The 27,599-nt window shown below is 37.7% G+C and overlaps 1 protein-coding gene across 1 annotated transcript; it reads left to right on the top strand.

Moving 5' to 3' along the window:
• The first annotated feature begins 849 nt into the window (after window positions 1–849).
• dennd3b (DENN/MADD domain containing 3b) lies at window positions 850–26,834 on the top strand. The gene is made up of 24 exons (XM_007249717.4): window positions 850–958; window positions 4,130–4,328; window positions 5,100–5,370; window positions 5,669–5,784; window positions 6,012–6,139; window positions 8,614–8,725; window positions 8,934–9,053; window positions 9,841–10,059; window positions 11,326–11,429; window positions 11,819–11,974; window positions 12,286–12,382; window positions 12,470–12,573; window positions 12,686–12,867; window positions 14,522–15,040; window positions 16,230–16,489; window positions 18,266–18,436; window positions 19,162–19,291; window positions 19,614–19,721; window positions 19,971–20,110; window positions 21,198–21,358; window positions 22,034–22,173; window positions 22,375–22,493; window positions 23,972–24,109; window positions 25,018–26,834. Exons 2-24 carry the CDS (start codon window positions 4,245–4,247, stop codon window positions 25,222–25,224), a joined length of 3,786 nt encoding a protein of 1,261 aa, XP_007249779.3. The 5' UTR covers window positions 850–958; window positions 4,130–4,244; the 3' UTR covers window positions 25,225–26,834.
• The last annotated feature ends 765 nt before the right edge of the window (window positions 26,835–27,599 follow it).

Below are 27,599 nucleotides of genomic sequence, written 5' to 3'. Positions count from 1 at the left end.
TGACCAGATGGTAATCCGAAGAAAAAAAAATCTAGTTCCTAACCAGCATAGGGTATTTTTTTTCCTAGATGACCAGCTGGCCTTGAGCTAGAGCAGGGCTCTCAGTGATAAATCCTAACTTTGGACTAAATCATTTTGATATAGTAAATAATTCCATTACATACCTATTCCTTAGAATTCCCATTTAATATCTGTACCAAATCCTGTACCAGATCACTAGATGGCGCTGTTTAACAAAGTAAAAAAAAAGTCAAGAAAACAAGGCATCAGCATTTAGTGGTGCCCATTATATAAAAAAAGATAAAATAATAAAAAATAATTCTTTAACTGCTGATTTTTTTACTACAAGTTATTTTAATGAAATCAATCAATCAACCTTTATTTAGAATAAGCTAAGGACAGCTAAAACAAACAAAAAACTTAACTAAAATTAAATAAGACCAGGAACAGCTCAAAAACATGCCATAAATAATAAATAAATGAACTATAGCAGTTGCTGGCTGTCTGAAGGTGATTAGAGACTAGGAATTTACAATTATTTACCACTCCATAGCTGAGTTTTTATTGTATACTATCATCTTTTTATCTGTATTTGTTTATGCGCCGTATTTTCTGTAAGCTGAAGCGCCGCTGCATACAGAGGACAAAAGAGTCGGTTCGGTGAATCACCGAAGTTTGGCCGTTATATTGTAGCTAAATTAAATAAAACGTCTAATAGACACGGGCAGCTCAAAAGATTCGGTTCGATGATTCAGGTTCATTTTGAAAATGGAACTTTGAAAGAATCGATTCTGCGAACTGAATCAAATTTGCCTGAAGCGCACAGTTCTGACGAATCGGCTCAGTGAACTAAATCAGACTTTCCTGTGCTGCTGCTGGTGCTGCTGTTCACAGGCATGTTTCAGATCCGGATATCAGACAGACTCCAGAGCTCAGACTCTTCCACAGCTCTCAGCAGGTATGTGTGCTCTTATTTCCACTTCTGGAGTTAAATGAAGTAAACATTGAGCTTTCTGTGAGCAGTTTTCTGTGGGTGAAAATGTCTCTTATTTAGCTAGGTTATGTGTCACGCGCTGGAGTTCAGGTGATATCATAAAAACTAGCTGTTACTCTGAGCAGTAGATACAGCTAAGTAACTCCAGATATACAGCTCTGAAAAAATGAAGAAATCACTTCAGTTTCTGCTCTTTATAGGTAAATGTTTGAGTAAAATGAACATTGTTGTTTTATTCTACGGACAGCATTTCTCCCAAATTCCAAATAAAAATATTGTCATTTAGAGCATTTATTTGCAGAAAATGAAAAATGGCTGAAATAACAAAAAATATAATGCAAAGAAAACAAGTTCATATTTATAAAGTTTTAATAGTTCAGAAATTTATATTTGGTGGAATAACCCTGGTTTCTTGGCATGTTCCCCTCCAGCAGTCTTACACACTGCTTTTGGATAATTTTATGCCACTCCTGGTGCAACAATTCATCCATCTTCCTCTTGATTATATTCCAGAGATTTTAAAATCTTGAAAAATAAAAGAAACTCATCATTTTTAAGTGGTCTCTTAATTTTTTCCAGCGCTGTAGTTTTTTTTAGCAGTTCAGTGTAGATAAAATTATTTATTTAGAGCAGGAACTTATGTAAATATGTTACCATTTCTTAAAATATATGGATGTTATGTTTCTGTTATGTGTTTGATAGGAAAAAGACTGAAGAAAAAAGTGTCATTTATTCATTCAGCTAAGATCCACTTCCTCCTCTGGTTTTCTTTGATCTGTGTTTTTCACATTCATATTGAGTTTTTAATCTTTGTCCTTACAATACACATGAGTCCAATTTAGAGCAGGAACTCCCAAAAGCAGGCTAATGTGATTACACACACACACGCACACACACACACCCCACCTCTGCTGCTCAGCTCTATAGTGTGAATAGTTACATATTTATATAGGCTACAAGTTGATCTTTATAACAGTGTCTTATACTTTGTTTTCAAACCTAAACAGTACATGTATTGCAGCTGTAACAAACTGCATTTAATGTAAATGCAGATTGTGTTTAGTTATAGCTGTAAGATGTTTAATTTGAAAGTCGCCCTGAGTGTTGATTTCTTCATGTTTTGAAGTTTAATACCCTGCAGGCCTTTACTTGTACAGACAAGCTACTTTCAGCCTTTCAAGCTTCAGGATTTCAACAGCACTTCAAAACACATGCTTCTTAAAGAGCCACTAAACCCTAAACCCTATTTTTTTCATTAATAGGTGTTATGTGTTCCTTAGAAATAATGAAACATACCACTTCTGCCCAAAATTTATATAAACCTTTACTAACTTAAAAAAAACTTTTATTGTGATCATTTCTGCCTCTGTTAGGGCAGTTAGGGTTAACTGTGCTATAGGCGCAGATGATAAATCTGTGTATTTTTTTGGTACGCAGACACTCACAATATACAGATCAGACAATCAATAATACCCTCACCCTGCTGATATCCAACCATCTTCATCAGAGACACACCTGCTGCTGCAGCTCAGCCAATCAGCTCTCCTTTCTGCCCTGCCTCTAAATCCATACATCACCCAGGTGAGGGTGGAGTCAGCTAAAAACAGGGGGTTTAGTCCCCCTTTAACCCTTTCAGACTTGAATTATATTCCAGTGATGGAAAAATATAAGAATATAAGAAAGCTCTTTTTTTCTGTGCTGGATATAAAACAGGACCATAATATTTGAACATAAATTCTATATTTAAAATTATACAATATTTAATTGCTTTATAATATCCATTGCATTTTGCATCCATTTGGCATTTTTATTTTGCAGAAAAATAAAAATTTTAAAAAGTGTTCTAAACCACATAAAATTAGTTAAAATTTACAGGTGGAGTAAATAACATTGATTATTATTGATGTATTGGCTGCAAATGTCTGTCATGATAACTGTTGTTTTGGACAATATTTTGTCCCAGAAATAATTGTGATAAATAAAATCATACCCATTTGTATTCCAATGATAAAATGAATTAGGGGTGTGCCATATCATATATCATATCATATCATATCATACACAAAAATATCACCAACATTTTTTAATATTGTCATCGCAAAAATAACATGAAATATTGCGAGATTATTTTAGGACCATATAGGTAATCAGGGTGCAACTTTTTTGCTGTTTGATGCAAAAGGAAAATTCACACTGTTCACATTTCCCATTAAATATCTACTAGATATTCAATGTTCACATTTGTTTTGCTTCAATATATATGGATATATGGAGTGCATTATTAGACTTGTGACATATTGGGTCAAGGACGTCTATTATAATCTGGTGAAAATCTCAATTACGGGTGTGCAATATCATATCACATGCAATAATTTCACAAAATAAAATTGAATGGTAATTTTATTTCAATACTGTTGTTTAGTCATATCGCCAAGAATATAGTTATCTCCAAAATACCCTGAGATATTGTGATGTTATTTGCGGCCAAATCACCCACCCCTATAATTAATATAATAGCATGATAAGGCAATAACAGAGAAGTAAACTTTATTATGATTAATAATATTCAGACATTCAGACAGGAATATGAAAAAGTCAACATTCTGGCTTGTTCTTGTTAATGGGCTCTCCTTGGCAAATTACTTTAACGTCATGTCTACATATTGTGCAAAGGTTAATAACTTAATTATGATAAAAAGCATAAAAGTATGTGCCACAGCTTGTAATGGCTAGATGGTATTTTCTTGTATGTAGTGGCCAGTTCCTTTCCAAAAGTACTCCAAGAAAGCACAAACAGTGAAAGAGAAACACGGTCATGGGCACCTGTGATTCATTGATGTGATCCATGGAGGCCTCACCTCTCATGTTACTGTAGGTAAATGATCTGCTGCTATCAATAGTCTTGGTGTGTATAAAAACAGGACACCTTTAGAGGTCTTGTGAAGTCATCTCTTTCACATTAGAGTTGTTTTGGTGAAACCTGGGATCCCACACATGATTAGACAGGTGGCTTTAATGTTATGGCTGATTGGTGTATAAGATACTGCAGTTCAGCATGGTGATGGATAGGCTGGTCATGTTTAAGGTTATCATTCTGAAAACAAACTGTTGTGTTTCCTTTTCTGTGTTTCACAGGTTTTGAACTGTATCAGCACAGCTGAGATGGAAGTATCTAAAGTGCTATCAGTGTATCAGTGAGGGCTACAGCTCTGTAGGATCTTATGTGGAGGAGAAATTGCATTGTGCTTCAATGGCAGAAAATCTACCCTCTGGTTTACTGGATGCATGTGTTGTAGTTGGCGCTTCAAATGACAAGCTGAAGGAGGTGTGTGAGGTAAGATGAGTTGGGTACGCAGTTTCATGTGTTAAGTACTGTGGTAAATTTACACAGTACATAGTAAGTGCAATAAAGCATATCAGTGAGTAGTGTCTTAAAAGTATTCATATAATTTAGATAAACAGTTCACATAAACAAACATACAGATCTGGAAAAATAATTAAGAGACTACTTCAATTTCTGAGTCAATCTCTGTTTGAGTAAAATGAACATTGTTGTTTTATTCTATAAACTACAGACAACATTTCCTCCAAATTTGAAATACAAATATTGTCATATAGAGCATTTATTTGCAGAAAATGAGAAATGGCTGAAATAACAGAAAAGATGCAGAGCTTTCAGACCTCAAATAATGCAAAATAAAACAAGTTCATATTCATAAAGTTTTAACAGTTCAGAAATCAATATTTGGTGGAATAACCCTGTTTTAATCACAGTTTTTATGCATCTTGGCATGTTCTCCTCCACCAGTCTTACACACTGCTTTTGGATAACTTTATGCCACTCCTGGTGCAAAAATTCAAGCAGTTACATCCTTGAAGGAGAGCCCTAACTGCCAGTTACATCAGATACCATGACGAGAGAGGGAGGGTGTCTTTTAGTCACACATTTTATTACCAAGTGTAAATGAACATGGATACAAACTACATACTACATAAAACCCAGATGATAGTAAGATGAAGTCACTAAGTGATTTTAGATTAAGTGATTTCAGAAAGACAGATGCCACTACTTATCCTACCATGTGTGTGTGGTGTGTGTTATCAGTTTCACCAGCAGGAGAATGGGGTTCCTTTTCCCATGCTTGACCCAGAGGTCTTACAGGTGCATGTGCCTCCCTTCGTGATGAAGGAGAATCATGCAGAACCTGGCATAGGAAACTTCAGCCGGGTCCAGCGGAGACGTTCTTTCATCAAGAAGAAGCATGACAGGCGAGCGGCTTCCTCTGGGAACGCGAGGACAAGTGTGAGCTCCACTGAGGATGTTTCTGTGCCCAAAGACCTGGACCTTGTAGCTCTGCCTCAACTGTGCTTTCCAGGTAAAACCTTCTTATAAACAGTTATCAATTAAAAACACATTCATAAATAGGCATGAAAAACGATAGTTCAGAAAAACGTCCACTTAGCAGTTTTTTTTCAAACCTTTAGTTGTTTTTTGCCATTGTTGCAAAGAACCATTTAAGCAGCTTAATTTAATGCATTATAAATAGTGTTGTGTGTAAAAAAATTAAAATATGTAAAAGTCACATGACCGAAAGCAAGTTGAGTACCGGTAAATGTAAAGAGCATGGTTTTGCAGTAATGATGTTCTTCTCAGTACTCTTTCTTTTTACCCAGGAGGGCTTCAGGTTTCCAAGGAACCAAAGGATGATCATTTCCACTTTCTGGTCTTCACCGATGTCTTTGGAAACCAGACACATGGAGTGGTTGTTCAGTATTACAGACCGATACAGGTTAGACTCCTCAGCAAATAACTTTAAATACAGCATTTAGGATCCAGAATCTGTGATTTTCACAATTTTTCTACAGTAGTATGATAAAAATAAGAAATATGTAATATTTTAAAATAGTGTCTGGATTATTAAAACCTTTTAAACATTTCTACTAAAATACACTTTGAATTTATTCTGTCATTACTCATTCATTACTGCTTATTTTATTATTCTTTCTAAAATATCAGTTATTCCAAGACGGATCAACGCACCAGAATGGCCATGTCTACAAACATTCTCGACTTTACTCACCTTATGGAGTTTGTATAATATCGAAACACCCCTATTACACGGCTCTGAGGGACTCGCTGTCCTGGTAAGGGTCACTTTTATTGACCGTGCTTACACACTGTATGTTGTTTTAGTCAGTTTATTCAACTCACAAGTAGAGAGTAGAATGATTCCAGTAATTTTGGTAAGAGTTGGGGTGGTGATCATCCATAATGCTGTTGTCTTGGGTGATCCGGCGGGCTGAGTGGTCCAACGGGCTAGGCGCTGCCACTATGATTAAGGGATCGCTGGTTCGAATCCTGTTCATGTAGCTTGCCATCGGCTGCCAGAGCCCTGAGAGAGCACTATTGGCCTTGCTCTCTCTGGGTGGGTAAGTGGCGCCCTCTTCCCACATCATTCCAGATTGGTGTTGTCTGCAGCACAAGGCGTCTTTGAGCTGATGGATTGCAACCAAGTCACTGCTCTTTCCTGCTGCTTTAGCAGCAGTTTAAAAAGAGGCGGAGTGATAGTGACTAGTGATAGGGGGAGTCCTAAGGAGTGGGTTGGGTATTTGGCTGTGTAAATTGGGGAGAAAATGGAAAAGAAATTTGAAATATAATTATAAAAAAAAGCTGTTGTCTCTGAACACAATCACATCCTCACAACAAAGCTCAATAATCTAGTAAAAAGCTTTTTATAGGCAACAAAACAGGATGAACAGGACCCTTGGTTTTGGAAGAAACAATGAAGTAGCAGCTGTCACAATATTCTTTTTAATATATATATACACTGCTCAAAAAAGTAAAGGGAACACTCAAATAACACAATATAACTCCAAGTAAATCAAACTTCTGTGAAATTAAACTGTCCACTTAGGAAGCAACACTGATTGACAATCAATTTCACCTGCTGTTGTGCAAATGGAATAGACAACAGGTGGAAATTATTGGCAATTAGCAAGACACACTCAATAAAGGAGTGGTTCTGCAGGTGGGGACCACAGACCACTTCTCAGAACCTATGCTGTCTGGCTGATGTTTTGGTCAGTTTTGAATGTTGGTGGTGCTTTCACACTCGTGGTAGCATGAGACGGACTCTACAACCCACACAAGTGGCTCAGGTAGTGCAGCTCATCCAGGATGGCACATCAATGCGAGCTGTGGCAAGAAGGTTTGCTGTGTCTGTCAGCGTAGTGTCTAGAGGCTGGAGGCGCTACCAGGAGACAGGCCAGTACACCAGGAGACGTGGAGGAGGCCGTAGGAGGGCAACAACCCAGCAACAGGACTGCTACCTCCGCCTTTGTGCAAGAAGGAACAGGAGGAGCACTGCCAGAGCCCTGCAAAATGACCTCCAGCAGGCCACAAATGTGCATGTGTCTGCACAAACGGTTAGAAACCGACTCCATGAGGATGGTATGAGGGCCCGACGTCCACAGATGGGGGTTGTGCTCACAGCCCAACACCGTGCAGGACGCTTGGCATTTGCCAGAGAACACCAGGATTGGCAAATTCGCCACTGGCGCCTTGTGCTCTTCACAGATGAAAGCAGGTTCACACTGAGCACATGACAGACGTGACAGAGTCTGGAGACGCCGTGGAGAGCGGTCTGCTGCCTGCAACATCCTTCAGCATGACCGGTTTGGCAGTGGGTCAGTAATGGTGTGGGGTGGCATTTCTTTGGAGGGCCGCACAGCCCTCCATGTGCTCACCAGAGGTAGCCTGACTGCCATTAGGTACCGAGATGAGATCCTCAGACCCCTTGTGAGACCGTATGCTGGTGCGGTTGGCCCTGGGTTCCTCCTAATGCAGGACAATGCTAGACCTCATGTGGCTGGAGTGTGTCAGCAGTTCCTGCAAGATGAAGGCATTGAAGCTATGGACTGGCCCGCCCGTTCCCCAGACCTGAATCCGATTGAGCACATCTGGGACATCATGTCTCGCTCCATCCACCAACGTCACGTTGCACCACAGACTGTCCAGGAGTTGGCAGATGCTTTAGTCCAGGTCTGGGAGGAGATCCCTCAGGAGACCATCCGCCACCTCATCAGGAGCATGCCCAGGCGTTGTAGGGAGGTCATACAGGCACGTGTAGGCCACACACAATACTGAGCCTCATTTTGACTTGTTTTAAGGACATTACATTAAAGTTGGATCAGCCTGTAGTATGTTTTTTCACTTTAATTTTGTGTGTGGCTCCAAATCCAGGCCTCCATTGGTTAATAAATTTGATTTCCATTGATGATTTTTGTGTGATTTTGTTGTCAGCACATTCAACTTTGTACAGAACAAAGTATTCAATGAGAATATTTCATTCATTCAGATCTAGGATGTGTTATTTGAGTGTTCCCTTTATTTTTTTGAGCAGTGTATATATATATATATATATATATATATATATATATATATATATATATATATATATATATTTTTTTTTTTTTTCTGTGGAGTTATTAAAAGGCTACAGATTTAAACACAAACACAAAAACAAATGGCATGCTTGGGATCTGGTCTATATGCATGTGATAAATTGTACTAGATGTGTAAAATTATCTGCTGTGTTTGCTTCCTTTTTCCTCTACAGCTTGCTGGGGCAGCTGAAAACCTGTCGTCTTGCAGACCTGGATGAGCGAGTGAAAGAGTTTTCAGCCAAACTGGCTCTGGTGCCCATTCCTCCCCCGGGATCACTGCATGTGGTGGGTTTAGTCTGTTTGCTGTCAGGGAAAAATATTATATTCAAGAATGTCTAAAAGAATCATAAACTTTCTGTAACCATTTAAACTGGAAGGCAGTTTTATTCTGTGTCAATTGTGTAATATATGAATATTTTGACAATTCTGTGCTGTGATTAAATTTACTGAAAAGAAATAGTTTTATAGTAAGGTTGTCTGGGTTTCCTGTCAGATGTTCACCTTGCGACCCCTGACAATCGTGCTTCCATCAAGAGAGGACAGAGACCGCCCTGTCATCGACCTAGACCTGCATCTCCCATTCCTGTGCTTCAGACCCAGAGTACTGCTGCAGGTCAGTCACACACACACAAACACAAAAGACATCCAAACAGTTCAACTGTAGACCTGGTTTTACTGTTTAGCTTTTTACCCTACATTTCTAGCCAGTCAGTCGCAAAAACAGAAGAAGTCAGTTAATTACTTATAGAAAATCCTGACCTGACTTATAGCTCTTGTGGCACTACCTGCTAGTCAGCACTGAGACTATGGAGGCTGTTTACGTAACAGGCACAATCAAGAAAAATAGACCATGGTATCAGGTAGAGAGTTGTGGATGAGGTGGAGTGGTAATTATTATCATTTAATATCACCCACCCCTTAAAATCACATCAGGGTAATACTTTTTTGCTGTTTTTAGCAAAAGAAAAATTCACACTGTTCTCATTTCCATTATATATCTACTAGAGACTATAGATTATATCTGTCCAGTATCACTTATTTTACTTTAATTCAGAATATATGGAGATATTTGGAGTGCATTTTTAGTATTATGATATTCTGGATCATTGACTTTTGTTACAAATCTGATATTGTTTTATCATATTGTATGCAATAATTTTTTTTTTTTGTATTATTTTGTTGCAGTTGTGTATTCTAAAAATATATATATTTTTTTTTAATTCATGTGTTTTGTCACAGCGTCAAGAGAATAGTTATTGCAAAAATACCATGAATATTGTGATATTATTTTAGGGCCATATCTCCCACACCTAGTAAGCACATTAAATGTATAGAAAAAGGTATAAAAATGTTGAACATTAATCCAGTTTGAAAAACAATTGATATTTCTCTGCCTCTAGATAATGACCAGTATCCTGACAGAGCAGCGGCTGGTATTCTTCTCCTCTGACTGGGCCAGGCTGACACTGATGGCCGAGTGCTTCATGCTGTATATCCACCCTCTGCGCTGGCAGCACCCACTGGTACCCACCCTCTCCCGTCAGATGCTGGACTTCCTCATGGCACCCACTGCTTTCCTCATGGGCTGCCATCTCAGCCACTTTAAGGAGGTTGCTATGGTAAATTCTGCTAAATGATACCTAAACAGACAGGGATTCAGATTCTTTTTATTTTAGTTACGTCACACACTACAGCTTTGTGCTGCAGGATGTGCATGCATAAAAAGGAGAGTCAGATTTCAGCACAACAATGGTTCTTTGTCTTCTTCTGTTGCTTTTGCTTTCTCAACTCCCTGTATTTAGTCAAAACATCAGAACCATCAGTGCCTTTGTACTGCAGACCAACCATGATTCAGTAAATCTGGACCAAAACCACCCCATTTGGTTAAACCAAACTTTGGTCTTGTAGTCTGGACTGTGGTTTGCAGCATATTTCACTCCTGCTATCAGTCCTTAAATGTCTGAAAGTGGGCTAAACAAGGTAAATATCAAAACACACTAAAATAAAATAGCATTATAAGACAGGCATGGCTCAACCCTGATGTATTGAGTTAGTGTGTTACAGATCTCATTTTTTGTCACATTTAATTTGTCCAAATTAGATTTGAGCCACTTTCATATGTGGTCCTAAATCAAATAGGGATCCAGTGTGACATTAATGTAAATCTTATACTCTATCTTTTTTCACAGATTTACTCACATTATAGACAGATACATGTTTACAAGCCAAATCCTATCTGAGTACAAAAATTAAATTGGGGTGTCAAGCGTTAAAAAAAGGTGCTGCCACTATTATCTGAGGATTGCTGGTTTGAATTCTGGTTCATGCTGCTTGCCATCAGCAGCCAGAGTCTGAGAGAGCACAATTGGCAATGCTCTCTCTGATTGGGTAAATTGTGCTCTCTCCCCACATCACTCCCAAGGTGATGTCGGTCAGCACAGGCGTCTCTGAGCTGATCTATTAGAGCTGGGATGCTGCATTTGCGGCTGAGTGTGCTGGCTAGCCAGTAATGCTACATCAGCAGAAGTTTAAATAATTAATATTCAGCCACAATATTAAAACCAGTGATGTCAAGTGAGAAACATTGGTTATCTCAATACTCTGGCACCGGTCCTGAGGTTGGAGGCAGAGGAAGCAATGAACAGTCAGTTCTTGAAGTTGATTTTATTGTTATTGATTTTTTTATAAATATAATTTCTGCCAGGTTTCCCATCCTTGGATTTACACTGTGGTTAGTGGGGTCTAACTATTATTACATAACTAACTATTACTATTATTTTAAACATTCCCACATTGGAAGTTTAAAGAAAATAGATAGTTTTCCTTCAGTTTCAGATTCTATTCATTCTTATCTTAATCTTAATTCACTTTTGCCTCTAAATCAGGAAACAGACGACTTGATATTAATCAATATTGATGAAGGGACGCTCTCATCTGATGTTACTATTCCAGAAGCTCCCCGTGCAGCTGCTGAGTGTTTCAAGAGACGGTAAGAAGAAAAACATGCAAAATAAAAAAACAATCATGATGGACTCTCTGTAAATACATCTACCGGTATATCTACAGGCTTTAGTAACATCTACTGTAGCACAATCAAAGCTACACAAAACCTGTGTATAAGAATATAAGTTAATGTGAATGAAGTGTTACCTTAAGTGTTGGCTTGGGAACACTCACATCTGTATAAGTTGTGAAGTGTTACCTTGTGAGTAAGGCTAAACACTGGCCAGTGTGCTCATGGCAAGGTGACAGAAAGTATAAGTATACGTTTAAGCGAGGTCTTGTAGTGGGTGCCAGGGTATGTTACAAAAGCCAAGCAACCACTGTTGATTTAGTTAGCTTGATAAGTTGAAGCTGTTTGCTGTGTTTTGTGAGCAGAAGTAATGGCCTTCAGTTACACTATGATGTAGAGACAGTTCATCATGCAGTCTGCATGGACATTAATGACCTGCGCACACAGAGGAAAAAGTGGCAGCAGAGCCTCAACTGGGAGATTCAGAAGGTCACTCTGGAGTTTATTGTGAATGCCTTCAGGTAAGTTAGAATTTAATTCTAATAATTTAGTGTAAAAGTAGCTCTAGAAATGCGAAAAGATTTCAGCACATATTTTCATAACGCTTCTCTATCTTTTGCTTTGTAATTTTTTCACATAATGTATTTTTTCTCTCCTAAGTTAATTTTGTCTTAATAGCATGTGCTCTGCGTTCTTGCCTGGTCTATGTAATGTATTATATGTCAGACAGATTCCTTGTATGTATAACATATGTGGTAAATAATAGTGATTATGATTCTGAAATGGTGCTAAACTGTGCTCTGTAAGTAAGACTCTCTGCTTCTTTTCTCAGGGATGTCAATGATCACCTCAATTATGAGCACAGGGTCTTCAACACTGAGGAGTTTCTTAAGACCAGACAACCTGAAGACCAGCCCTTTTATAAGAAGGTGACAGTCATTTCTGATAAGATGTGAAATGGGTCTAATCTCTGACCTGTGGATTCTCATTGCTGGTGGATTTGTTTTGTATGGCAGGTTTTGGAAACACACATTTTTCATTCCTTTTTAAAAGAACGCTTGAGCAGGAAGACTGATGCCTTCACACGCATGGAGATCAGCACTCGAACAGAAGCCCAAAGGTAATGTTTGGGGTTTATAGGGATCTTTTGGCACCCTACTGTGTTTTCCCCATTTACATGAGCTACTTTTACATAATTGCTAATAATTTAATAACGATATTTATTGCGGCAGAATGAAAGCTGGGACTGAGAACCCTCGGAGGCCCACCATGCAGGAGATGGCACGCAAATACAGCTGTCCAGAGAACCGCCTGAGTAAACGGCTAGGCAGGAGCCTTCCCAACCTGGGGGAGGAGAAGAACCTAAGCATCCCCAGACACACCTCTCTCAAAGACAAAGTCAGCCTCGACATCTGTAAGAGATCTTCACAGTTTCCATCACACAGCACTAGTTTATACACAGAGAGCATGCCAGAAATGAGCTGAAAATTCCATATTTAACTTGTTTGTTTCCTGTAGAGGATTTGTTCATAACAGTATGTGTCCACTGTATCCAACATGGGATTTGCTCATTGTCCATTTCCATCACTAGCACCACTGCCTTTTCTGTCTCAAACATTCTCATATATATACAGCCCCCTCTAAAAGAATTAGAACAGTGAGGTCAGTCCAATTACTTATACTGTAGACTGAAAACATTTGGGTTTAATATTAAAAGATGTTAAAAATAGGTGGGCCCAGGCAGAACGAGTGTATCAGATCCGGATGTAAATACCTGGAAATAAAAACTGAAAGAATGATCTTTTGACTCATATTCATCTTCTAAGGACAAACCAGAACGTTTTCATTATACAGCAGAAATAATGGGATCAGCATTACGTTTTTAATACTTTTGGAGGACACTGTAAATATGATGATCAAACACTCTGAATTAGCTACACCATACACTGGAGAAAGAAAAGGGTTGGAACCGACAGACAGATTGATTAATTGATTTCTGGAGAGGTTTAAATGCAGAGGTCTATATAGATTCACATCCATGGTGTGCAGACAGAACTGTGTAGGTACATACTGTTTGTGCAAGTGCAACTATATGTTGTCTTTATCGACTGGTCAGTCTTATGTGGCTGTAATGTGTAATTTGTATTGTAATATTTGCTTTCATCTTTTTTGCTAATACCCATTGAAAATAAATCCTGTCAAGAGATGAGGAATTTGAATGCAGTGGACAAGTTGGACCCTATTTTTTCGATCTTTAGATGAGTCATCAACTGTGCACGGTGCTGCTTAATTTAGGGCGTGTCAGTGTGTCTTTGCTATCGTTACAACAGGAAAAGTATGTGCTGCTAGAAATGAGCAAAAGGCATGTAAAAAATTTGCTTAATTAATCATCCGCTCTGACTTTGGTGGATTGCTATTTTAATGGTGCAGCTCTCTGGATTTGTCCAACACTTCCTAGCAGAGGAAACTGACCTGCTTGTTCATGCTGTGAAGGTGCGTGAGCAGGTAATTTATGGGAACAGCAAGGATGACAGTGACCTCTATTTTTGTTGATGTAGAATAATTTTATTTTATTTTCTGTTTATTGTTGATATAAAAGTTTGCTTCAACTTTGTAGGTTAGTGCACTGCTGTGTGTCCATGTGTGTGTGTAACAAGTGGAGGTGTAAGCACATTGACAATTCACTGACAAGATAGCAATGAACGTCTGATGCTTCGTTTCTCTAGGTTGTCAGTGGTGCACCTGTGTTTTCCATTGCAAAGATAGCAATATGCCAGAAATTTACCTGAACACTTCTCACTTCCAGACCACCACGCCCATTGGCGTAGAAATATTCACAAGCACCATTGTTATATCAGCAACATAGGTGCAATCCGTGAAAATAGACTGTTGGCGAGGTGTAAGATAGCAATTAGCATTGTAACCTAAAAAGAGTGTATAAGTTCCCTAAACTTTTGCATACAATTGTAAATTAACCATATATAACTTTCTTTCTGCCAAGTCTAAGTGACCCTATGCATAAAAAGATCCCTTGCATGATATTAATTAAGAAACTGTCTTCTCCACAGCTCTAAATATCCCAGCCACTCCGGTTAAAATCTTTAAGCTGCCAGACTTCCCTCCTCCTCTTGTCTACAACTATGTCCACCATTACTATGGTGAAGTGACCCATCAGCTAGGGAAAGCTATGGCTCTCTCCACTGGTGACTCTTCTCTGCTGGCCAGATATTACTACCTCCGCGGCCTCATCAACACCTTGAATTCCAAGCGAATAGAGGCTCTCAGTGATTTTCTGAACCTGTACAAAACGGACGTTGAGCTGTTCCCGGGGGAGCTGGTGCGGACCCTGGTGGACTCTCTGCAGAAGGAGGAGAGGGTGCAGGCAGAGAAGAGGCCTGACCTGAAGAAGCTGCTGTGTAAACTGAAGAGCGATGAGAATAGCGAGCTGGTGTCAGAAGTACACGTGAAGAAATTTGTGCTGCCTAAAAGCTCCATGCAGCTGGAGGAGTTTGTAAAGTGCATTCAGGAGTCGGGCATTGTCAGAGATATTGACACCATCCACAGACTGTTCACAGCCCTCACTGATGGTAAGTTTTTTAAGGTTCCCTGGCAGTATAGATTCACTAGGTGATCATCTTGTGTACACTACATTTCAAAAAGTATTTTAAAGGAGCACCATTTGATGGATTTATCAGTTTTCATTCCAATATTCAAAAGCTGCTGGTTAAATGTTCTGTGTGTAAGGTAACAGACAAATAGAATTTCTGAATATCTTGGAAATACACTCAGATGTTGTTTTTTTTCTACTTAATGCATCTAGCCATGTATGGGAAAACTATCACTCATAAGAATAAATTGGTTTAAATCAACACTAAGAACTACACTGATTACTAATGATGAAGTTGTGACATCATCATCCAGTGGATATAATGAGCACTATGCAGCATTTTGACTGTGTAAGGGTGTTTACAATGCCTGTTAAAAGGCAAAGTATTGTTAATTGTGTTTAGTTTTTTACCTTCTTATATTCTTATAGAAGTTTAAATATGAAATAAGTTAGATGAAAGCAGTTTTCTCCATGAAAGCAGTTTTCTCCAATGAAAGGACAATTTCTCCAATCTCGGTCTTGAAGACCTACTACCTGGCTCTAGGTGTGTTAGGTCAAGGATTCAGGGTACTCAGTTCTGCAGAGTTGATGGAGAGAGTTGATTGGCTCACTTTCGACATCCTAAAATTATTCCTGTTTTTGTGCAGAGGTCTTTTTGTATATATGATAAAGCATGTATTGGAAAAAGAGAGATGGAATGCATCTGCATGTTACAACATGTTTCTTGAGATGTTCCTGAATCCTTGCTGATATGCCGCTCTAAGAAACACAAGTTGTATTTATCTTACTCCACTTTATTCTGTGTTTAAGGTAACAGACAAATAGAATTTCTGAATGTGTTGGAAATACACTCAGATGTTTTTTTTTTTCTACTTAATGCTTCTAAGCTTATATGGGACCACTGTCACTCATAAAGATCTGAAGAACTGGTTTGAGTCCACACTAAAAATACACTATAATCAGAATTCCACAGCAATTTGACTGTGTATAAAGGATATATGTGGTTACAATGCCTGTTAAAAGGTTAACTAGTAGTTCAAATGTACTGTTGTGCTGTAATGTTTTACATATTTGCGAATGCTTATTATCAGTGAATTATAATGTAAATTCAAAGAACAATTAATGCTTTAACACAAAAAGTCAAGATCTTTTATATCATTATTTTCCAGGTCAGCATAAGGTAATAGATCCAGATACATTTCGAGTTTTTTATACGTTCTGGAAGGAGACGGAGGCAGAGGCCCAAGATGTTCACCTGCCGTCTGAAGTCATTGAGCATCTGGATAATAATGAGTGTGTGTACAAGCTGTCCAGCTCTGTTAAGACTAATCACGGTGTGGGGAAGATTGCCATGACACAGAAGAGGTTGTTCCTGCTGACCGAGGGCAGGCCAGGATATGTAGAGATCACCAAGTTCAGAGACATTGAGGTATGCTCTTCCATATCATTTGCATTTACATAATGCTGAACAGTAAATAAACTGATGCATATGCTGTATTCATTAACGTACAGTCCAATCAGCACTTTCGATGGTTTGAACTTTAAAGGATTTTAAGTTGGTTTAATCCAACTCATGCCCTGCTCTTTATATAGTGGTGTAACAGATCACTGAGAATCCATTCAGATCATGGTCTATGGTCCCACCAGTGAATCACTAATCACCAACGAATAACAGTGAATAAAGAATACAGTTTTACTGCTGTTAACTGCTGTGAAACATACAAACAGCTGTCTCACACCTGTAGTGACATTATTCTGCTGTGTGAGTGGAGAGTAGGGTTATACTAGTGTGAGGTATGGGAGTCTTATATAGACTCGAGTGAGGAAATCTTCAGGTATAACCATCTCAGAACAATAAACTGCACTATAAATTCTGTGTAACAGAATTTCTATACTCATCTGATGCATTATAAATAGCTTTTGTCTCAATAAATGTCATTAATACAAACAAACAAAACAGACACTTGTTGTGTTCCAAAGTCTATGCTGCAGTCAGTCTAGGACAGGTCCTTGGTAGGACTCTTCTATGAAGAGCCCTTCTCAGTAGCATTTTGGTCATACATTTGGAACAGTCTAATGAGGCTTCAAGGGGACATAATGTGTGAATGTCATGTGACTACACTGACTTTGTTTCTCGTAATTTTAACCCAATGTTCGTGCTGCTGTTTTTCTTTTTTTCCTTTGCATTGGAAGTGCACAGTGAATTGTGGGCAACCAAAGGCTGCAAAGGATACATAGTTTGCATCCTTCAAATCACTCTGAACTTTTGCAGCATTTCTCAGCCGCATGCGAGGCAAGGCAAATTAATTTTTATAGCACCTTTCATACCTTGGCAATTCAAAGTTCTTTACATGAGAAATAAAAGACAGTTAAAATAAATAAAACACTTGTTGAAATAAGATGCATTAAAAATAAAATGCATTAAAAAGAAAAATGCATTTTGAAACAACAATAATAATACAAATAAAGTTAAAAAATAAGATAAGGTAGAAAGTGCAGTGAAATAAAGTACTTTAGTTCAAAACACAAGAAAAAAGTAGTCTTTTACCTGATTTTGAACAATTCTACATTTGGGGCATTTCTAATATTTTCTGGTAGTCTGCTCTAGATTTATGCAGCATAATAACTAAAAGCTGCTTCTCTGTGTTTAGACAGGACTCGAGTCCATGAATCTAAGAGATTTAAGTGTAAGAAAGATTATTTACGTTAGAACAGCTTTCTGTGATGCAGCAGTGTAGAAATGCAGACCACATAGATAGACTGTAACTAATACAAAAACTGACTGTGTCAAAATAAAAGTCACCAATACATACAAACAAGCGAACTATTTGAAAATAAAACTTAATAAAAGAAGAAGCAGTAACAAAAATTCATAGAAATTCATAGAATTTTCGTATACAACCAAGAAATGCAGCAGATGTTTGGAATGATTTGAAGCAAGGAATTAATGTAATGTGGCCCTTGGTAACTGGAAATTTACTCTGTGCATTAACATTTTAACAAATGTTTCTGGGTCAGAATGTTAGAATGTTTTAATTTCTGAAATAAAACCCAATCTTAAAAAACTGATTCAATCTAAACAATGACTTTTATAATTTGTTATACCTCTAATATAACCAGTTCAGGTCAGGTTGCACCGATAACTGAATTAGACCCCCATCTATAACTAAGAACTTACCATTGACCAGTGTGACTGTCCCTAAAGGAAGTGAAGATCTCTGCAGCTCCGTTTCTCCTACTGAAGATCCCCTCTCTGAAGATTAAGAGCAGTCTGAGGAAGGAGTATTTCGAGGCCAATCTGAAGTCGGAGTGTGATCTCTGGAGCCTGATGATCAAAGAGATGTGGGCCGGCAGGAGAATGGCCGATGATCACAAGGTAGATAAAAGGATATGCTCACATTACCAGGTTAAAATGACACAAAAATCATATCTGAGGCTCTTTCTTATATTGTTCTACATCAGATACATATCCAATTTGTCTCCATTATCATCCATTGTTGGTTGACAGCAGCAGCTGGCTTGAGATTAGTGCTGCTTTGTGATGTAATGGTTGCTTTGTTTAGTGTAAATATGATTTGTTAATAATGCTTGTGATGTTGTGGATTAGGATGTGGGTTGTTTTAGGGCATTTCAGAGGTGTGTGTTTACACTAAAGACATGTAAGGCCTGTAATGTGAAATCAAGCTGATTACTCTTTTCAGTTTTGTAAAGCTGTGTGATTCTTGGTCAGATATTTGTGATATTACATGTAGAATAGATTCTCTTTTCACCCTAAAATGTCCGTCAAATCCTGACACTGCTGTGTTCATTTTCTCAGCCAGCAGCACTGTGTTTGGACTGCGTGTGTGTGTGGATATAGTCTGTTTTAGCACTGGAGGTGTCCACATACAAAAATGAAGGAAGTTTCCATTACCACATGAGGGTCCCTCCAGCCTCCATCCCATTTGTTATTTTCCACTGTAAAACCATCAGCAGAGATAGCACACACCCTGCTGCTTCCCTTTTGGCCCTGCCAACTTTTGGTTCTGCCTAAAAAGTTGAGAAAAAAAGGCTTAAAATTTGTGTTTTGTTTTGTAAGTTTGAACCACTGTGATTGTTCAGGATCCTCAGCATATGCAGCAAGCCTTGACTAACGTTCTCCTCATGGATGCTGTGGTGGGGTGTCTACAGTCAACGAAGGCCACACTGGCTGCCTCTGGTTTGGCCTACTATGATAAGATGAAAAGGGATGGTATGTACACCCTAAAATAATGCATTCATATGTGTAAATCATCATACATTGCAGGCAGTAACTACATAGTGAGGAATATAACACCAAGTAGGCTATATACAGACAGACAATTTTCAAGCTAAAAACACACAATCTTTAGTTGTGTGTACATGAATTTGAACAATATGAAATATCTAAATAAATCATACTCAGTAATGAAACCTATATATATATATATATATATATATATATATATATATATATATATATATATATATGTGGATATTGTTTCTGTTTGAGAAAGACTGCACCTTAAATATGTTCTTACTCTTATTTTCCTTAGCAACTGTGATTGTGCCTAAAACCACAGTGGAGACTCTGAAGCACCGGATAAACCCATCCCTGTGTATGACCACACCACAGACTGTACATGTGCTGCTGTACACTCCAGGTTTAAATACATTGCATTCATTTTATGCTTTGCTAGTGTAGCTGTTTAACTTTTGTTTGACTGTATTTGATTGTAGAATTGCAGTGGATTTTACTAATTAGCATTGATGACACATATGCACTCTAAAGCTAAACCTCTAAAGCAAAACTACACTTTTTAAATGATCTATGTTATTTTGTCCCATAGCTTCTTTGTGTATGTTTGTGTGCAAAGTTTAAAGCATTCAGTTATGTCTGTTTTCACTCCTAGGTCAGTTGTATTCCTCAGACTGTGACCTAGATGGGAATCCCAAGCTCTGGTGTGCTCTTGGGAATGGGACAGTTGTAGTGTTTGATGCTGCTAGCTGGTCCATGCAACAGAACTGCATACAAATAGGAACTAAACCACTGGTGAGAAAAAAAACAATAACTACATAATATACTTTTTTACAGCAATGTACATTTAGTCACAAAAGAAATGTAACTTTGCATCAATACATGCATCTGTATATAACAGCACACAAAATAAGAAAATTTGTGTTTGGTAGATTATTTCTTTGTTGTAACAATTTAAAGAACATGTAAGGAACATGCTTTTGTGGGATAAGCAGCAGAGCTGAGTATGTGTGCTGCGTCTATAAAACAAATTGCAAAATATTCTCTGCCAGTGCCAAACAGCTTATATTGCGGTTGCTATTGACACTTGTTTTGAGCTTCTGGGGCCTAAGTTGGACATGACTGGCAGTACCGGTGAGCATGGTCGCTGCTACAGTGGTCAGTAGGTGACTACTTAAAAAATTAGCATGCCACGTTTGACTGATCTGAATAGAGCCGATTTGATAGGGTAACTTTAAGCTGGTGTTCTGCAAAAAACACTACACCACAACACCACGTACTCAACTCTGCTGCTCATCCCACAAATGCATGTTCCTTACACATGCGGCAACTTTTGAAATGGAAATGAACAGGCTTTCCATCAGTTTAAGATTTATTGGCAAGAAGAATTGTTACAACAACAAAAAAAATCTACCAAACACCAATATCCTTACTTATTGTGCTATGTTTATTATGATCACAGATTTTGTATAGACGGCTTATGCGGCTGATTACATCTTGGCACGTAACCACTGGGATGGTCGTTTAAACATGTTGTGCTATGTTTATTATAATCACAGATTTTGTATAGACGGCTTATGCGGCTGATTACATCTTGGCACGTAACCACTGGGATGGTCGTTTAAACATGTTCAGACTAGTTTTCTAAAGAGTTACTTACATATCAAGCCTTGTTTGAACATCTTAGATTTTATCACTTTCCAGCAAGTGGAATACAGAGTTTAAAGTGCCCCCTGGTGGTGTGGTGTGTAATATTTCAGCATTTTTCTCTGTTCATTTGGATCCGAGACTGAGTTCCCGTTGAAATTAAGCAGAAGAGATTAAAGCAGGTCATAAGGAATTAGTTTGTTTTTTGTTTGTTTGTTTGTTTGTTTGTGTGCAGAACTGCATGCTGGGATTGGACCAGGAGCAGGTATGGATTGGCTCTCAGGATTCTGAGATTTATATCATCAACACTCGCAGCATGTCTTGTCATAAGCAGTTGACTGACCACAGGGCTGAGGTGATGGATTTTGCTCTAGAAGAGAAGACCAGTAGGTTCAGGTGACTGACCCGGAAGCTTATTTCTAATTATACTTGCCTTCTTTTAAGTAATTTATGTACTTTATATTCACAACTGACCATTATTAAAAACAAGTTGATCCAGTTTTTGTTGGAATAACTGTTTTAATTTCCAAAAAGTCTGCGAGGTATTAAATGGATTCAGAAACAAGAGCAGGTCAAGTGAGTCCATGTAGTTGGATAATTGCCACCCAACCTCATCCCTAAGTCCTTAACTCATTCAAAAGTATCGAGTAGAGCACCATCATTCCAAAGAACACAGTTCCACAGCTCCACAGCTCAGTGCAGGTGGCTCTATATAAATCTGGCTCACATCTGGCATCCTATAGCCAATGCTTCTCTAAAGGGACTAGACAAGATGTGTGTGTGCATTTGCACATCTGTGTCAGCAATAAGCAATGCGTGCAACTTAATTACTTTAATTGCAATCATAAGAAAGACTGTCAACTGTGCTTAGGGACTTCTCTCTCATGTCTTGTCCAACAAAGAAATTAGTTGTGTACAATGATACAGCAAAAAATGTGACAGTGTCAGTCAAGCTGTAAGTCCTGTCAGTCTGCAGCAGGTGGCAGTATTGCATATGTATCCCCATATCCTATAATTAAATGACCTGTATGGTTTCCTGTCTTTTTTTTTTCTTTTCTTTTTTTTTTTAAGTCAAACTCAGGTGTACTCCTGTAGCGCTGATGGCTTTGTGATAGTTTGGGATGTTCTTACTCTGAAGGTGAAGAAACAGTTTCATCTGGATTGTGAGGGACTGGCCTTTATTAACCTTCATAATGGAACGTTATGGTGCGGTAAGTTCTCACATGCTATGTGACACTAAAGCTTTAACAGTCATTACAGAGCATTCAAAGGCAATTAAGAATAGACCTAATTTTAAATAGTGTATTAATTATTTATTAAATAAACTCTAATTGCTATTTTACAATTATAAATGCTATGATATGTTATTGTGCAAATCAGTTATCTTAATTACTGTTTATCTGTATCACTAGGTGCCCGAGACTGTATCATGGAGGTGAAGAAGAATGGATCACTTCATCGTAAGCTGTCTATACCTGAAGCTGTGATGAGCACAAACACTTCTTTCAGTAGCTTCTTGCTGGTAGTTGAGGTTGGTATTGTGTTCAGAATTTGTGTAAAGACTCCCCATTTTTAGAGCTTTCATTAAATTAAGGTTTCATTAAGGTCTGAAATAATACGAAACCCTTGTATTTGCTTTTAAACAGCTTAATTCAGTTATTCCCAGTGTGTTATCACATACATATCAAATTTGCCATGTCAAACTGAATAAATGCAAAATTGCATTTATATTACCTTGCCGGGAAAGAATGCTATTAGTACCTCCTTCTGGCTCCGTCTTTTCACCAGTTCCCTCAGGTCATGTACAAGACACAAAATAAGTTATAAAAAAATTAAATGATTTAATATTTGAGGTGGTGTGTAATGGTTTTCCTATAAAAGTAAAAGTAAGTAAGGATCCTACAGACAAAAAATAAAAAGCTCAGACAGAATGTAACCTGTACTCTGATTGTCACAAAAATACTACAGTTTTACAGCTTCTGTTGTAGACTTCCTGTGCATGAGTCATTAAACTGAAGGCATATTCAATATAATCTGTCATTCATTATTAAGTAACAACCATCTGTACACTTCTGTGGTAAAATATTGCACACTCTAATCACTTTAATAACTGACTCAAATGACTCTAATAACTGACTTGTGATTCTACTGAATATTCACTCTAATAACTTTTATTACTTTAAGTATTTTTTTTATCATTAAGGGCACATACAATCCAATAAGTGCAAAAAATCTGATTTTGTCAGTAATCAGATCAATACATTTATGTGCACTTGGGTAAATAAACAACAGGAATTACATAATCTCACAAGGCATGTGGCATACATTTCCTGCCATGGATTTTGATAAATATGTAATACATTTTTTAAGGTTTCTAACAGCAGAAAACACTCCCTTTTTACAGCTTTCTCAAGACACAGATAATGTTTTGAAAATTCTGCGTCAAACAGGTTACATTTACATGTGTGCTTAGACTAAAAAAATTAAAGAAATTAAAGTGAAGATATACATGTGCTGAGAAGTCGGATTAGATTATTGAGCTAAAATCCTGCTCCTTTTATTATATTTCATATTCATTTTCTAGACCTTAATTTGATCTAAGAAACTGGAGTATGACGTTTACAGATAACTGTGGCATTGTGATTCTGATCAGAGTAGTGGGTGTAAGTAAATGTGTCCACACAAAAGCTTCATTATTTCAGTACTTTACATGCAGTATTTAATATATTTTTTTACATTAAAAGCATTTAAGGATTTTTTTTAAATATAGTACTTTTTATTTTGTATTTGTACAAAAGTAACATTTAAATAAATGCACATTATCTTTCTAGATCTAGTTTTTAATGTTTCTGCCCTTTCATCATTAATGGTACACCTTTCAGTAAGGCCCTTAAACTGCAGTTTTATAAGCTGTCAATAGAATAGCACAGCTTTCATTTTTCAGACATTTTTCATGTCTGTGTGCTGCTGTTCCCTGTTTAAATCCTGTCATGTTCTTACATTTTTCAGAGAGGGGACATTTGGACCAGCTTCACAGATTCAGGGGAGCTGTATGTGTGGACCGTAACAGACCTGACTACACCATCCAGCAGGGTCACACTCCCAGAATGCACTGGAGTGACATGCATGATAAGAGTTAAGGACCAGGTATGTGTGTGTGAAGCGTGGTAGTCTGCACAGCTGTTATTTGAGCCTTTTAGTACATTGTAGTGTATAAGACCTACAGTATCCTTTATCAGTTGGACCTACTGCAAAGTTACACATTATAGGGTGAACTTATACAGTACAACTACAAGGTGTAGCAACATACATATTTACATAGTGTACAAAGTTTTTAAAACTCCAGCTGAATAATACATTCATGCCTCTAACATGTTGGTGTCACTGCTACTCTTAGAATAGTCCACCACCCAAATTATAATATCAGCAGTGGTGGTCCTACAGTGTCCCCTGTCAAATGATGAATGGCATAGTGAAAACTTGGGTTGGGCAGTACATAAAAATTGTATCTTGAAATGTTAGTATGATACTTTATGATAAACATACAATATGATAAATGTTTTAAAGGTATAATGTTAAAATATCAAGATTTATTTGCAACACGAAAAGCAAAGCATTGCTTTAAATTTAAACAGTACATAGCTACTTTAACTTAACTGTGTATATAAGAGATATATACTTTTTTTTTAATAATACATTTAAAACAATTGCACTATTAGTGATATTTTATTGACTCTGCAAACTGTACTGTGTTATGTAACTCCTTTATTTGCTATATGTTAATGACATAATTGCTAAAGACTGTAATTAATGACCCATGAAGGAACTTTTCTGGAAAACAGTAACCCTGCAATATTATAATATGGTATTATTTATTTCCTGTCTAAAACAGTTTAGAACATATGGATGTTTATTAATTGCCTGTATGATATAGACCTAAAAATAACCTGTAAGGTTGGTGTTACCAATGATGAAGATACCGTGTTTATTTTCACCACATTAATTATTATGTCAGCTGATTAATTATCTTCTCTCCTCTTTATTTTTCTCTATAGATCTGGGTGGGCTGTCATAACAGTGGTCCCAAGCAGAGTGGTGCAAGAGGGAAGATTTTCGTGTTGGACTCTGAGAGCTGCAGTGTTCAGAAGGAGTTGCAGGCTCATACAGACAGCGTTCAAGCTCTGTGCTCTGCCGAGGACCGATACGTACTAAGTGGCTCCGCTAAACGTGATGGTAAAATTGCCATCTGGAAAGTGGAGTAGAGAGAAAGAGATCTAGTCTAAATGGCCTTGCTGTGAGACAATGAAGAGCCATTTTTCCCAGCTTAGCAGACACAGACACATTCGACATGCCTCAGTAGAAGGCAACAGGCTACAGGGTCTTAAACTCTGACGAAATGACAGAAGAAGACGGAGCCTTAATTAGGACCCTATGTTTAAATCTTTTTTATTATTTCCAAATTCTGTCCACCCATGTTTTCATTTTTTCTAGATCTTTTAAATTTTAAGCCTCAATTCTTCCACTGCGTCTGTGTTCCACAATGCAGTAATCATAGCGCCCTACTTGTTGTATGCTGCTAAGACGTTTAGAGAAACATTTAAAAAGCGTTTAAAAAGTAAAAACAAGTATTTGATGATGTAAAATTCTGTAAATATGTATATACTGTATATTATCATGGTACTTTGTTGATATATTTTTAAAAAGACATTATTCAATCAACAGATCATCTCCATTATCTGTAAATGTTGATTAACATAAACAAAAAATTGACTGTTTCTTGCTATTTAAGCAGGGTCAAAAACTGACCACTGTTGGAGAATCATCATTCTCAACATCCAGACTTACGTCAGGCCTTCAGGACCAAAAGCAGCCCAGGCAAGGCCAGTATGACACATTTGTCACTAGTTTGAACAGAGTTTTTGTATGTGCCGCCTCCTTATTTCTGTGGAAACTGTTGCTCTATTCATGTCCGAGTATGACTGCTGTTTCTGGATCTGGAATTATCCTTCAAACATCTTGAATAGAATCAGTATATTCAGAAAGAATCTAGTCCAATTTGGCATTGTGACTCATTATGAATTCAGGCTGCATTTCCCTCGCCCATGTGGAACGCACTGATTGGCCACTCTCGCAGTCGGGCGTGGGAGGCTGCCCGTAACACTAGAGACCCCCAGACCAGCACTTCAAAACTGACATGTCAATGGAAGGAATTTTTGGGATGTGTCCACTAGACAATGCAGACACACATCTGCATCTTCCCCCAGAGCTTACGGGTGTATAGATAATAGCCATGCTGTTACACTGCAGCATTTCGTGTTAATCAGAGTCTGAGAGACGTGGGGGGAGAAACAATGCTCTTTTAAGTGATGGATTTTATGGTCTTTGTTGAAAAAATGAGGACGTTTCTGAAAGGGACGCCATATTAAATGCCATACATTTCTTTATACATTATATTAGTTAAATATTGTGTGTTATATGGTAAAAAAAAAAAAAAAAAGTTCCTAGGGTTCTAAACATGATTAAGTTCTATGTATCTCTTGATCCTAGTCTACAAACTAGCTTTGGATATCTTAAGTAACTTTGAAGCACTGTTGTAAGTCGCTCTGGATAAGGGCATCTGCTAAATACCGTAAATGTAAATGTATACTGTATATGAATGTGTATATATAATATATGTACACTGTATTCCCTGAAGTTGTTTCCAATGTTTCTTCTCAAATCTAGAATAAAACACTATTCATTCAAATGGAGAAAATTTAACATAGCAAAAACATGGACCACTTGGAAAGCGACAGGAACACTTGGATGTGACAGAAAGAGAAAGCAATCATTGGCTGCCACCAGATTTCTGAAGAGGCAGGTGATCAGACATTTGAGATGCTGCAAAAAGACTGAAGTGTTTGCAGAAAAAAGAACACAGTGTCTATAGTAACGCATTGGTGATGCTCTAATGCTTATTTGCTTCTTCTGGCACTGGAAACCTGCAGTGTGTGGACCTGTATCAGTGGAGCAGTGAATCAGTATCAGTAAAGAAGATGGATCTTGGGTAGAAATAGACAATAATTAATTATCAATATTAGCAAACTGGAACCCACTGAGTAATAGGCTAAGATTTTTTAAGAATCCTTCCAGAAGATGTACGTCACATTTGCACAACAACAAAATTGTGCTGGGCAGACAATGTATTGTATGCTATTGTAAAATAAAAATAGTATAGTATTTTTATTGACATTATATAGGCATGTAACTGCCCAGAATACATTTGCAGGTGCATTAGTCCTTTAGGAAATTAAATAAAATGTCTATATTTACTGTACATTATAGACTTTGTGCCTTCTGCTTACTATAGACACAACTGGATCAACTGTAAATACACCGGAGCCACTATACAGTCAAGTCTGTCTACAATGAAAAAAGATCAAGATCAGCTATACTGCTAAGATAGGTGGCAAACAGCATTGTGCATTTGATTTTTGTCATACTGGTTGGTCAGTATGGTCTTGCTGGTTGACTATTGCGGTCCTCGTGGTCAACCGGTATGGTCATGCTGGATGTCTAGCTTGGTCAGGTCACCATGCATTTAGAGCATCTGATCCATCAAACTCAAAGAAATGAATGTTCCCCATATGCTAACCAC

This window comes from Astyanax mexicanus, chromosome 6 (assembly GCF_023375975.1).
Source record: "Astyanax mexicanus isolate ESR-SI-001 chromosome 6, AstMex3_surface, whole genome shotgun sequence".
Lineage (NCBI taxonomy): Eukaryota > Metazoa > Chordata > Actinopteri > Characiformes > Acestrorhamphidae > Astyanax > Astyanax mexicanus.
Note: the sequence above shows the minus strand (reverse complement) of the source record. Positions and strands in the feature narration are given on the sequence as shown.

Excerpts from the sequence above, each read along its gene's own strand:
- dennd3b (XM_007249717.4), top strand. The coding sequence starts at position 4,245 with ATGGCAGAAAATCTACCCTCTGGTTTACTGGATGCATGTGTTGTAGTT. Across the intron at positions 5,371-5,668 it reads GCCTCAACTGTGCTTTCCAG|GAGGGCTTCAGGTTTCCAAG; the intron begins GTAAAACCTTCT and ends CTTTTTACCCAG. Across the intron at positions 12,868-14,521 it reads CAAAGTCAGCCTCGACATCT|CTCTAAATATCCCAGCCACT; the intron begins GTAAGAGATCTT and ends TCTTCTCCACAG.